The 14526-nt window shown below is 41.5% G+C and overlaps 1 protein-coding gene across 2 annotated transcripts in view; it reads right to left on the bottom strand.

Annotated features, from left to right (window-relative positions):
- LOC110286813 (brain-specific serine protease 4-like) overlaps window positions 1-11796 on the bottom strand; it is an 83441-nt gene extending 71645 nt beyond the window's left edge. For both annotated transcript variants that reach the window (XM_021153425.3, XM_021153424.3), the window contains exons 1-2: window positions 11722-11796; window positions 11029-11197 (exon numbers count right to left, since the gene is read on the bottom strand). In XM_021153425.3, the coding sequence (XP_021009084.1) occupies window positions 11029-11197; window positions 11722-11779 (227 nt within the window). In that variant the 5' untranslated portion in view covers window positions 11780-11796. The remainder of the gene's footprint in view (window positions 1-11028; window positions 11198-11721) is intronic.
- Between the last annotated feature and the right edge of the window lie 2730 nt (window positions 11797-14526).

Raw genomic sequence — 14526 nt, 5'->3', positions numbered from 1 at the left:
GGTGGCTCACAACCACCTGTAATGAGACCTGATGCCCTCTTCTGGTGCGTCTGAAGTCATCTACAGTGTACTTACATATAATAAATAAATAAATCTTAAAAAAAAAAAAAAACTCCAACACAATTCTTCACAGATCTTGAAAGAACAATTCTCAGCTTCATTTGGAAACACACACACACACAAAAAAAACAGAACAGCTAAAACAGTCCCGGATAATAAAAGAAATGCTGGAAAGGTCACTGTTCCTGTCCTCAAATTGTACTATAGAGCTACAGTGATAAAAATATCATGGTACTGGCATGAAAATAGACATGTTGATCAGTTAAATTGAAGGCACAGACATAAATCCACACACCTATAAACACCTGATTTTTTTTTATAAAGAAGCAATAAATAAAGAAGCCTAGATAAAGAAAGAATACAGAATCTTAAACAAATTATGATGATCAAACTGGATGGCCAGATATAGAAGAATACAAAGCTCATACCTAAACATAATAAAAGCAATATACAGCAAACCAGTAGTCAACATCAAACTAAATGGAGAGAAACTTGAAGCAATCCCACTAAAATCAGGGACTAGACAAGGCTGCCCACTCTCTCCCTACCTATTCAATATAGTACTCGAAGTCCTAGCCAGAGCAATTAGACAACAAAACAGGTCAAAGGAATACAAACTGGTAAGGAAGAAGTAAAAATATCACTATTTGCAGATGATATTATACTTAAGTGACCCCAAAAATTCCACCAGAGAACTCCTAAACCTGAACTTCAGCAAAGTGGCTAGATATAAAATTAACTCAAACAAATCAGTAGCCTTTCTCTACTCAAAGAATAAACAGGCTGAGAAAGAAATTAGGGAAACAGCACCTTTCACAATAGTCACAAATAATATAATATACCTTGGTGTGGCTCTAACCAAGCAAGTAAAAAATCTGTATGATAAGAACTTCAAGTCTCTGAAGAAAGAAATCAAAGATCTCAGAAGATGGAAAGATCTCCCATGCTCATGGATTGGCAGGATTAATATAGTAAAAATGGCTATCTTGCCGAAAGCAATCTAGAGATTCAATGCAATCCCCATCAAAATATACAAAACCCAAAACCCAAAAAATAACAAAAACCCAAGATAGTGAAAACTATTCTCAACAATAAAAGAACCTCTGGTGAAATCACCATGCCTGACCTCAAGCTGTACTTCAGAGCAATTGTGATAAAAACTGCATGGTAGGCTGGCAAGATGGCTCAGCAGTTAAGAGCACTGACTGCTCTTCCGAAGGTCCTGAGTTCAATTCCCAGCAACCACATGGTGGCTCATAACCATCCGTAATGAGATCTGATGCCCTCTTCTGGTGTGTCTGGAGACAGCTACAGGGTACTTACATGTAACAATAAAAAAAATCTTAAAAAAAAAAAAACTGCATGGTACTGGTACAGCGACAGACAGGTAGATCAATGGAATAGAATTGAAGATCCAGAAATGAACCGACACACCTATGATCACTTGATATTTGACAAAGAAGCTAAAACTATCCAGTGGAAAAAAGCATTTTCAACAAATGGTACTGGTTCAACCAGCAGTCAACATGTATAACGATGCAAATTGACCCATTCTCATCTCTCTGTACAAATCTCAAGTCTAAGTGGATCAAGGAACTCCACATAAAACCAGATACACTAAATCTAAGAGAAAAGAAAGTGGGAAAGAGCCTCAAACACATGGGCACAGGGGAAATTTTTCTGAACAGAATACCAGTGGCTTATGCTCTAAGATCAAGAATCGACAAATGGGACCTCATAAAATTGCAAAGCTTCTGTGAGACAAAGGACACTGTCAATAGGACAAAACATCAATTCACAGATTGGGAAAAGATCTTTACCAATCCTACATCCAATAGAGGGCTAATATCCAATATAAACAAAGAACTAACTCAAGAAGTTAGACGCCAGAGAACCAAATAAGCCTATTAAAAATGTAGAGCTACACAGAGAATTCTCAGCTGAGGAAACTTGAATGGCCGATAAGCACCTAAAGAAATGTTCAACATCCTTAGTCATCAGGGAAACGCAAATCAAAATGACCCTGAGATTCCACCTCACACCAGTAAGAATGGCTAAGATCAAAAACTCAGGTGACAGCAGATGCTGGCGAGGATGTGGAGAAAGAGGAACACTCCTCCATTGTTGGTGAGATTGCAAGCTCGTACAACCACTCTGGAAGTCAGTCTGGCAGTTCCTCAGAAAATTGGACATAGTACTACCAGAGGATCCCACAATACCTCTCCTGGGCATATATCCAGAAGATGTCCCAACCGGTAAGAAGGACACATGCTCCACTATGTTCATAGCAGCCTTATTTATAATAGCCAGAAGCTGGAAAGAGCCCAGATGTCCCTCAACAGAGGAATGGATTCAGAAAATGTGGTACATTTACGCAAGGGAGTACTACTCAGCTATTAAAAACAAGGAATTCATGAACTTCTTAGGCAAATGGATGAAACTAGAAAATATCATCCTGAGTGGGGTAACCCAATCTGAAAAGAACACACATGGTATGCACTCACTGATAAGCGGATATTAGCCCAAAATCTCAGAATACCCAAGATGCAATTCACAGACTGCACGAAGTTCAAGAAGAAGGAAGACCAAAGAAGGTCTTCAGTCCTTCTTAGAAGGGGGAACAAAATATTCAAGGGAGGAAATAAATACTGAGACAAAGTGTGGAGCAGGAAAGGCCATCCAGAGACTGTCCTACCTGGGGATCCATCCCATGTACAGACACCAAACCAAGACACTATTGTGGATGCCAAGAAGTACTTGCTGACAGGAACCTGATATAGCTGTCTCCTGAGAGGCTCTGCCAGAGACTGACAAATACAGAGGTGGATGCTCACAGCCAACCATTGGACTGAGCATGGGGTCTCCAATGGAGGAGTTAGAGGAAAGACTGAAGGAGCTGAAGGGGCTTGCAACCCATAGGAAGAACAACAATATCAACCAACCAGATCCCCTTCCTAGAGCTCCCAGAGGCTAAACTACTAACCAAAGAGTATACATAGAGGGACACATGGCTCCAGCCGCATGCATATGTAGCAGAAGATAGCCTAGTAGGACATCAATGGGAGGAGAGGCTCTTGGTCCTGTGAAGGCTCAATGCCCCAGTACAGGGGAATGCCAGGGTGGTGAGGTGGGAGTGGATGCATGGGATAGAGGGATGGATGATGAGATAGGGGGTTCTGGAGAGTGGGGGAAACTGAGAAAAGGGATAACATTTGACATGTAAATAAATAAAATGTCCAATAAAAAAATATAAATATACATAATCCGCTATATCATACTATATGTATGTGTGTATCTATGTGTGTGTTACTTGGATTCCACTGCTGTTTAAAAAAAATAGATCTACCATATCACTATGCTTGTATGTATGTAGCTTGGATTCAACTCTTCTTTAGTAAAATAGATCTTTGAAATAATAACTATATAGCTTGTCTCCATCTTGCCTGGTGACCTCATCAGAATGGAAGCAACCATGTGGCTGGCAGCCATCTTTATTAAGGTTAAAAAAGACTACATGCAATGTAACTTCACCATCTTGATTACATGGTAGAAACCAACTAAGGCAACAATCTTAAACCTTCGTAAACCCACTTAGCCCTCTGCTTAGCATTGTCTCCTTTTTTGACTAAGGAGGCAACAACGCATCTCTAAAGTATTTTGGATTAGAATGTGGATTTGGATTTTTGCACGATCAATTCCTAAAGTTATAAAGATCTACTCGGGTTAACAGAGGGCTGGAGAGAGGGCCCAGTGGTTAAGAGCACTGGCTGCTCTTCCAGAGGTTTGGAGTTCAATTCCCAGCAACTATATGGTGGCTCACAATCATCTGTAATGGGATCTGATGCCCTCTTCTGGCATGCAGGTGTACATGCAGACAGAGCACTCAAACAGATAAATAAATCTTAAAAACTGACTTAAGAGATATATGTCTAACTATTTGTATCTTGGCTAACTGTTCAACACCAGGCTTCTAGAAATTTTTAAGGAACAATGTATGTTTGATAAAAATGTATGATAAATAACATTTATAAACTCCTAAGATCAACTTAGTTTAACAGCAACTGACCTGAAGATCTATGTCTAGCCTCTGCATCTTTGCTAACTTTGTTAACATTTAACTATTTTGATAATCTAAATCATACAAAAGTCTGTGACAGTCCATAAGGGTATGCTATAAGAGAATCAGAAGCATAAGGTTTCTAGTCTTTATGTGGGCTATATTTATGTTTTATAAAGTTCTCAGTTTCTCTGTAGACTACACTTATATTTTAAAGTTTTATTTTGATGATGAAGGATCTTCAATTAAATCTTCAACTTATTTTTTAACAGAGATAAAACTATAAAATACTAAGCTTATAAAAGCTTGTAAACTGTTAAATATATGTAAGACATGCAAATTAGTGATTAGTCATTTCATGATAAATTCTTTAATGTGCTCAGAACTATGCTCACAATCATGCGAATTCATTTTATAAGCATAAGCTTTTTTAAATATTTATTTATTACATGTAAGTATACTGTAGCTGTCTTCAGACACACCAGAAAAGTGTCAGATCTCATTACAGATGGTGGTGAGCCGCCATGTGGTTGCTGGGAATTGAACTCAGGACCTTCAGAAAAGCAGTCAGTGCTCTTCTTAAACGCTGAGCCATCTCCCCAGCCCCAGCTTTATTTAGCCTTCTGTATATATTTTCAAAGTAAGTAACTGAAAACAAATAATACATAATAGATGGTCCTCAAACTCCTCAGAGATCTGTTGAATGTGGTATTTGAAGTATTATGGTGGTATTATGAAAAGCTTCCTGAAATAGACAGAAATGCTAACTCCCAGAAGCAACCCTAAGGTGTCCAAAGAAGTTAGTGAAACACAGATGACTCCACCTAGATTACAGTAATGCTAACCACTTGGAAAAACTCTTCCATGTCCTACCCAATGCCAGGGCCCTATGCAAACTGTGGACACTGTTAGATTGACTGTCCTAATCTGTCTGCCTCACTTGGGGGAAGTTTTCCCAAGTTCCCCCTCCACAGGAAAATCTTTCAGACATTCTGAGTCTGGCAGCTGAAAGCCAATGATGTCTTGTTTGGCAACCAAAAATGTAATGCTTTTGTGTGTAACAGTCGTAGACCAACAACTTTTGCGCCCAACAAAACAGTCAAGACCTTCATCTGGCAGCCTAGGGTAACTCTCCAGGTAGTGGAATGTCTCTGTCATTTTAATTGATACAGAAAACATTTTGATGATTTTTTTTCCATCCATAATCTATCTCTGTCAGAACTAATGATGATGATGGTTATCAGCTGTCAACCATTTCATGTGTAAAATCAAGCCTCATTTTTCTAGAGTTACTAGGTTTCATGCTGAGAAAGAAGACACATTTTTATCTCGCTGGGAGACTTCACACTGAAATATGTAAATTCACAAATCAAGTTGCAATGTAACTTTTTTTTTTACTATTTCTTTACTTAAAAGAATTTGTTTTGCAATGACTGCTCTCAAAAATCAGCAATTGTGTCTCAAATAGGTGGAAAGAAAAGGTTTGAAGTTTATATAAGCCATGGGGATCTAAGAAAGTAATTTAATGTATGTAATTGCAAGTTGTAAAGGTCTGAGGATGTGAAGCATTAAAAAAGTTGTGAGGGTGTAAGAAAAGAATTTAAATTGTGTAAAAGAAGGTTGTAAAGGTATAAGAATGTACTTTAAGGTATGTGAAAAATGAGGAATATTTCAGATTGCTTTCCTTTTCACTCTGCTTTTATTTAGTTAGTTTTGGTTTTGTTTTTTTGTTTTTATTTGTTTGGGGGGGGTTGGTTTGTTTGTTTTCTTTTTTTTTTTTTTTTTTTTTTTGGTTTTTTCAAGAGAGGGTTTCTCTGTGCACTCCTGGCTGTCCTGTAACTCACTCTGTAGACCAGGCTGGCCTCGAACTCAGAAATCAGCCTGCCTCTGCCTCCCAAGTGCTGGGATTACAAGCATGCACCACCATTGCCCAGCACTCTGCTACTTTTATACTAAGACCTGAAAAGCTCAAGAGTTTTAACTGAGAAAGGCTGGGCTTCAAATTGGGAGTTCAAGAAACTAGATGTAAATCTTTGTTTCCATTAACTTGGCAAGTCCCATCAGATTTCCAATGAACTGCAGGCTGCAAACTGCTCTGAATCAAAACCTACATTCCCTGGAATTGCTGAAAGCAGATGGAAACTAGATGCTTCCTAAGTGTCAATTTCAGGTATTTCTTAGGAACCTGCATCCTAGACTGCCCAAAGAAGCTAGCACCAGGAAGACCCACAGGACTTAGGCAGCAGGAAAAACAAATGGCTTCCATCCTCCTCTTCCAGCCCCCCCCCGGCCCCCCCCAGGCCCTAGGCAGGAAAAACAAATGGCTTCCATCCTCCTCTTCCCTCCCCCCCCCCAGGCTCTAGGCAGGGAAAACAAATGGCTTCCATCCTCCTCTTCCCTCCCCCCAGGCTCTAGGCAGGGAAAACAAATGGCTTCCATCCTCCTCTTCCCTCCCCCCTCCCAGGCTCTAGGCAGGGAAAACAAATGGCTTCCATCCTCCTCTTCCCTCCCCCATCCCAGGCCCTAGGGAGGAAAAACAAATGGCTTCCATCCTCCTCTCCCTGCCCCCCAGGCCCTAGGGAGGAAAAACAAATGGCTTCCACCCTCCTCTCCCTGCCCCCCAGGCCCTAGGGAGGAAAAACAAATGGCTTCCATCCTCCTCTTCCCTCCCCCCTCCCAGGCTCTAGGCAGGGAAAACAAATGGCTTCCATCCTCCTCTTCCCTCCCCCATCCCAGGCCCTAGGGAGGAAAAACAAATGGCTTCCATCCTCCTCTCCCTGCCCCCCCAGGCCCTAGGGAGGAAAAACAAATGGCTTCCATCCTCCTCTCCCTGCCCCCCCAGGCCCTAGGCAGAAAAAAAACAAATGGCTTCCACACTCTTCTCCCTGCCCCCCAGGCCCTAGGCAGAAAAAAACAAATGGCTTCCACACTCCTCTCCCTGCCCCCCAGGCCCTAGGCAGAAAAAACAAATGGCTTCCACCCTCCTCTCCCTGCCCCCCAGGCCCTAAGCAGAAAAAACAAATGGCTTCCACCCTCCTCTCCCTGCCCCCCAGGCCCTAGGCAGAAAAAACAAATGGCTTCCACCCTCCTCTTCCCCCCCCCCAGGCTCTAGGTAGGGAAAACAAATGGCTTCCACCCTCCTCTCCCTGCCCCCCAGGCCCTAGGCAGGAAAAACAAATGGCTTCCACCCTCCTCTCCCTGCCCCCCAGGCCCTAGGCAGAAAAAAACAAATGGCTTCCACCCTCCTCTCCCTGCCCCCCAGGCCCTAGGCAGAAAAAAACAAATGGCTTCCACCCTCCTCTCCCTGCCCCCCAGGCCCTAAGCAGAAAAAACAAATGGCTTCCACCCTCCTCTCCCTGCCCCCCAGGCCCTAGGCAGAAAAAAACAAATGGCTTCCACCCTCCTCTCCCTGCCCCCCAGGCCCTAAGCAGAAAAAACAAATGGCTTCCACCCTTCTCTCCCTGCCCCCCAGGCCCTAAGCAGAAAAAACAAATGGCTTCCACCCTCCTCTCCCTGCCCCCCAGGCCCTAAGCAGAAAAAACAAATGGCTTCCACCCTCCTCTCCCTGCCCCCCAGGCCCTAAGCAGAAAAAACAAATGGCTTCCACCCTCCTCTCCCCCCCCCCCAGGCTCTAGGCAGGGAAAACAAATGGCTTCCACCCTCCTCTCCCTGCCCCCCAGGCCCTAGGCAGGAAAAACAAATGGCTTCCACCCTCCTCTCCCTGCCCCCCAGGCCCTAGGCAGAAAAAAACAAATGGCTTCCACCCTCCTCTCCCTGCCCCCCAGGCCCTAGGCAGAAAAAAACAAATGGCTTCCACCCTCCTCTCCCTGCCCCCCAGGCCCTAGGCAGAAAAAAACAAATGGCTTCCACCCTCCTCTCCCTGCCCCCCAGGCCCTAGGCAGAAAAAAACAAATGGCTTCCACCCTCCTCTTCCCTCCCCCCTCCCAGGCTCTAGGTAGGGAAAACAAATGGCTTCCATCCTCCTACCCCCCCCACCCCACCCCTCCTCCAGCCACAACTACGTTTCAGCTAAGAAGCAATTATGTTGCCTTTATCATTGACAAAAAGGCTGGAATGTCAGATGCTCAGAACAAAAGGCTACCTGGGGTGCCTAGCTCTTGCTCCTGTCAGATCATCTCACCTTACCACCTACCCTAAGCTTCTCTGGCCAGCCTGACAGCTGGGGTCTTCCCTTCCCTTCCCCCAAATTCTAATTTCTATTTAAAAAAAACAAAAAACAAAAAACCTGGAGGGGGGAACCTGACATTTTGGCCATGTGTGCTCTTGGGTCCACTTTCAATAGTCTTTGCCCTCCTTTGCTCCTTTTTCTTCCTCTCATTCTCCTTCCCCCTCTCTCCTTTACTGGCTGTGTTCAGTCTACTTCTTTCTCTACCTGTTCTGGACTCTTCCAGGTGCCTCTGGTTGTATCTCCCTCATGTCTACAATAAAAACCTCAACCTTACCTTGGAGTGGTCATGTCTTCCTTTGATTCGCACTCAGTCTTAAATGGCATGTATCCATCAAACCCTCAGCGCTTAGAAAACTATGTAGGAAAGGTGGGATGATTCGGCAATGAATCACACCCAGAAAACAGCATCTTCCAAACACAACAGGGCTAAAAACATAGAAACACACAGAGACTGTGGCAGCATACATAGGGCCTCCACAAATTCAAGCCAGATGGAGTCCCAGTGCAGAGAGGGGAAAGTAGACACAACCTCTCATCCCTAACCAAGAAGTTACTCAATTGATAACTGCTTGCAAAGGAAAACATAGTTTTCTTCAGTGGAGTTTCACCAGCAGTAGAAGCCAACAAAAACCACAAAGGTATTTTTGTAGACATTTTTTTTTGTCTCTCATTGCTTTTCTTAAGCAATTTTTTACATATTGGTCTTCTGATTGAATATTACAGTTTGCAATTTGTTTTTTTTTAATGGTGTGTATGTGTTTCCTTTTTCTTTGTTTCTTTTGTTCTGTTGTTTTGTTTTGCCTGTTTGTATTCTGAAGAGAGAGAGAGAAAAAGAAATCATGGAGTTGGATGACTGGGAAAGTAGAGAGAATCTGGGAGGAGAAACCATGATCAGAATATATCGTATAAAAATTATTTTCAAGCCGGGCATGGGCAGTGGTGGCACTCCTTTGATCCCAGCACTTGGGAGGTAGAGGCAGGTGGATTTCTGAGTTCAAGGCCAGCCTGGTCTATAGAGTGAGTTCCAGGACAGCCAAGACTACACAGAGAAACCCTGTCTCAAAAAAACAAAAAACAAAAAATTATTTTTAGGCCGGGCAGTGGTGTCACATGCCTATAATCCTAGCACTTGGAAGGCAGAGGCAGGTGGATTTCTGAGTTCGAGGCTAGCCTGGTCTACAGAGTCCCAGGACAGCCAGGACCACGTCAAGGGGCAGGCCTCACACCCAGGAGTAGTTGAATAACACATTTTGAACTTCATGAATCTTTTTTTTTTTTTTTTTTTTTTTTGGTTTTTTGAGACAGGGTTTCTCTGTATAGCCCTGGCTGTCCTGGAACTCACTTTGTAGACCAGGCTGGCCTCGAACTCAGAAATCCACCTGCCTCTGCCTCCCGAGTGCTGGGATTAAAGGCGTGCACCACCACGCCCGGCGAACTTCATGAATCTTAAGAGAGAGAAACAGAACATAAATTTGGATGGGTAGGTAAATAGGAATAGACCTGGGAGTAGGTGAGGTGATATGATCAAAATATATTGTATGCAAATTCTCAAAAAATTAATTAAAATATTTTTAAAGATGTATTTATTTTATGTATATGAGTACACTGTAGCTGTCCTCAGACACACCAGAAGAGGGCATCAGATCCCATTACAGATGGTTCTGAGCCACGATGTGGTTGCTGGGAATTGAACTCAGGACCTCAGGAAGAAGAATCTCTTATCCACTAGGCCATTTCTCCAGCCCCCTAAAATATTATTTTTAATTGTATTAGTTATTTACATTCCAAATGTTGCCCCTCTTCCTGGTCCCTCCTCCAAGAGTTCTCAAAAGACAAAAAGAATATAGAGGACGACAGTCTAAAGAACTGTTATGAAAGTATTCCAGAATCAACAGCAGGAATATCTGAATTAAAGCAATGGTCATAGGGAATGAAGACAAAGGAATTAATGACACAACATTAGAGAGAAAAGTCTGAACAAGATTTTGTAACTGAGTTGCTACAAGATTATGTAATTATGTAATTATGAACAGATTCTGGTTATAACCTTAATAATATTGCCAGTCCTAAAACTAAGATTTCTGCTTTGTTACATTTGTGAGAAACTCCAATCTCTTCAGATGACACAAAAGGTCTTCCTTTATTTTTGATAAAAGACTAATTAATATGTCTTCAAGAACAGAGATTGTGCTGAGCAGTGGTGGCACATGCCTTTAATCCCAGCACTCAGAACAACTTGCAGGTGTTCATTCTCTTTCTAGGAATCAAACTCAGGTCATCAGGCTTGATTACAGACAAAATGGAACCACTAATTCATTTATCTCTGACTCCTCAGAAATTAGTTTTCAGCATGACAATGATGGATATGCAATTGATTTTCAAAAGAATGAATGAGGAAGAAGGAAATGGAAAAATAAAGTGTGAGAAGACAGAAAAGAGGTTGGCTACATAATAGTAAAAAGCCCATTACATGATTTGAGTACCAGAAAGTGATTCTTTTTTGTTTGTTTGTTTGTTTGTGGGTTGGTTTGTTTTTTTTTTGTTTGTTTGTTTTTTCGAGACAGGGTTTCTCTGTGTAGCCCTGGCTGTCCTGGAACTCACTCTATAGACCAGCATCTTCTCCAGTTTCTCTGAATTCACTAGCAGGAGTCCTGAAAAGGAAAATTCACTTAACCATATCCAAGAAGACCCAAAACCATTCTTTCTCCTCCTTCATACTCACAATTTCTTCAGACAGTTGGCTGTTGAAAGAATCAGCCTTGTAGTCAGAACAATACCCTGGCAATTATCAGGCATAGATGCCAGCCATGGTATATCAATGTAGCTATTCGTTGGTAGTAGATTTCCAGTCACTGAGCTTGAACTCACACTCAGTCTTGACATTTGGGGCACTGAAAAGGGGGTATGATAGGAATAGAGATGGTGAACATAACGTTAAAGACAGTTTCACTACTGAAGATCTGAAGATCTACTTAATATACTCAAATTCAGCTAGAAAGTTTCTGTTGCATATTCAATGTGGCCTAACTTCTTTTGCATATGTGATTGATATTCTATGTGAGTAAATATGAATGTGCTATTTCCATCATGACAACATGATGCTACATCTTTTTCCTCTGAGCATTTAAACTAAATGAAAATACAGTTTGTGTGAGGAAAGATAGACAAAGGCATCACATGTGATGCAAAGAAATTTAAAAGGTGGGCAGAAAGTCATGGGAGAGAGAAGGAAGTAAAAGGAAGGGAAATGGATCTATAAATGTAGCAGACAGAGAAGTGAATGAGAAGACGTGGTAAAGGAGGCTGAACTAATTCAGAAAGGGATAAGTAAAATAGGGATAAAAAGAACAGAATAGTCTTTGGCCATAAAAGGGAAAGAATAATACATAAAGATGTCCAGGTATCCATGACTTACCAGCCCAGCAGTAGCAAACAAAACGCAAAACACAGTAAAGCCAAAGTAGAGCCTTCATTTCGAGTCAACTGGCAAGAGGTGTGTTGTGGAAATCCCAAGGCAACAGCAGCTCTAGTCATCTAGAAGCACAGTTCAGAGGTTATAGAATGTCTGACATCATAACACCTATTATGAGATTTGGTCTTCCTCTTGTAGCCTCCTTAGGGCTGCTTAAGATAGAAAACTAGGGGCAGCAACATAGTTTAAAATCAAGCATTATTTTCTTTTTAAACTCTATTTTTTTTAATGCTTTATTTAGTCAGAAAAGAGCTGATACTTGTCCTAGCCTGGTGTGAGAGGCTAATTTCTCTGCTACACAGAATGAGTGACTGACATCGTTGTGTAGCTCAGCTTCAGTTCTTCAAGAAGGAACAACAGGAATAACATAAGAATAACAGGTCACTGGAAAGTTCAATGCCCAGCAGACTAGATAGTATTAAATCTTCAGGCTTGAAAGCAATCTTCTTTGCTTCATTGCCTTCCTTTTAGACATATGAGAATGGAATTAGATTCCCAAACTTCTAGGAAGAAGAGCCTATACCATGTGTCTCACAGATTTGGGGGTATCATGCCCATAATTGTTTCAGCACACAGAGACTCTGAAGTTCTGGTTTCTTGTAGATGGACCTATCTCCATGACCTTTAGTCCTTTAGGTAGACATTATATAGTGGCCTTAATACAGGGCTCCCTCTTGGATTGTTCTTCTGGGAGTTCTCATTCCTAGAGTAGTCTCACTCATATAGCATTTTCTACCTGATTCCTGTGGGCTTCTAAGACATTCTTAGAAATCTAGATGAAAGTAGCAGTACCTCCACAGCTTATGTGTCCTGTTTGCCTATGTGGATGTGGGGGCTGGAGAGATGGCTCAGCAGTTAAGAGCACTGACTGCTCTTCCAGAGGTCCTGAGTTCAATTCCCAGAAACCACATGGTGGCTCACGACCATCTGTTATGAGACATACCTCTTCTGGTGTGTCTGAAGACAGCTGTAGTGTACTCACATGCATAAAATAAATAAATCTTTAAAAAAAAATAAACTATGTGGATGCTGTCAAGATTTATGATCCATGCCTTCTGGAGTAATAGTTTTAACTGACTTCTGGCCTTTTAAAACCACAAATAGAATAGCCAAAGACTACTACTCAATGTGCTTAAATAGAGATATAAAGTAGCCTTAGGCAGTAAGTCAAAAACATCAAAGTAGTCTGCCTCCATGCCACTTTCTAGTGGCCTGGGACTTTCCTTTTTTTTTTTTTTTTTTTTGGTTTTTCGAGACAGGGTTTCTCTGTGTAGCCCTGGCTGTCCTGGCACTCACTTTGTAGACCAGGCTGGCCTCGAACTCAGAAATCCGCCTGCCTCTGCCTCCCGAGTGCTGGGATTAAAGGCATGCGCCACCACGCCCGGCGGACTTTCCTTTTAAAACTTTTTTTTCCAAGGCCCTGGGACTCTGGACCTGTGAAGTGTGCAGCACCCTCCACTGTTATAGTGAATAGCACCTAACATCCTCTTATTCATTCTGATCTCCTTACCAAGAGATCCTTTGATCATGTCCCTGGTTTTCTCCTTTTAGCAAATGCTTGATTCTTTACATGGTCATGATGAGAAATTTCCAAATCTTTACTTCCAGTTTCCATCTTGATAGTAAATTCAGTTTAAATAATTTCTCTGTTTTCATATGTATATAATACATAGAGAATACTAAAGCTTAGATCTAAAGTGCCCCCCCAAAACTCGTGTATTTTGTTCTTTGTTCTTCAGCCTATGGCACTGCTTATGAGGTATGCCCTAGAAAATGCGCACATTGGTGCAATAGTGGCATAACTGTTTATGGGGGTAACCAGAGGCTCTCTTGATTTGATTGGAGGCTGTCTCTGTAGGTATAGTATTGTAAATATGATCAAAACCCATGGCTAGGGAAGTCATAGGCCCAAAGGGAGAATCTACTAATGTTGTTTTCTAAATTCTCATGCTATCAAACTACCTTCTAAATACTTATAGCCATAGATTGGTGCAGCTCTAAACCTCAATCAGAGAAACTTCTTATTTCAGTTTATAGTGACTAATGCTGAGACCTATAACTGTTCAAAGCACTGAAAATATGCAACTGTAAATGCTCATTCATAGAACACTCTTCACCAAAGCACTGGGAACATGGAAGATGGGGATGGAATGAAAGAGCCAAAGGATTGAGAGAAATGCTGTAAAATGTTGTCCTCCAGATAGGATATGGATGAATCTATTGCTAGACTGTCTCTGACCCACCAGCTTCCAAATAATGACACAGATACTTATATATTTATTTATGAAAGCTTAGGCCTTAGCCTCAGCTCCTGGCTTCAGATCTTTGTTAAGTCAATCAGAGAATGTCTTAGGCAGGTGAGGAAGGAACAAATATACACCTCCATACACTATGCAAAAATGTCATCCTGACATTTTCCCCTTTTAGTCCAATAAATAGCTTTTTTCTAATATCAATAAACTATAAAAAAGAACAATTATGAGAACTCTCAGATAAGAATTATATTCACATATCCAGTCCTTTGTATTTTGCACCTTTGGAGAAAGTACTCTACTACCTATCCTATCTTGGTGAGTTCAAAGTTCTATACCTAAATCATTTTCTATCATAACTTTAACTACAAACATCTTTCTAGACCTTAAACCATTTTCTTAAATCCTAAACAACATAACTTATATGTGAGACTATAACTATATTCAACCCCATCAGAGACCTGAGAAGGATAAATATTACCTGAGAATGTCCCAT

This window comes from Mus caroli, unplaced genomic scaffold (assembly GCF_978045245.1).
Source record: "Mus caroli unplaced genomic scaffold, Mus_caroli_1 scaffold_5, whole genome shotgun sequence".
Taxonomy (NCBI): domain Eukaryota; kingdom Metazoa; phylum Chordata; class Mammalia; order Rodentia; family Muridae; genus Mus; species Mus caroli.
The sequence above is the reverse complement of the archived record's forward strand: the minus strand, read 5'-3'. Positions and strand labels throughout refer to the sequence as shown.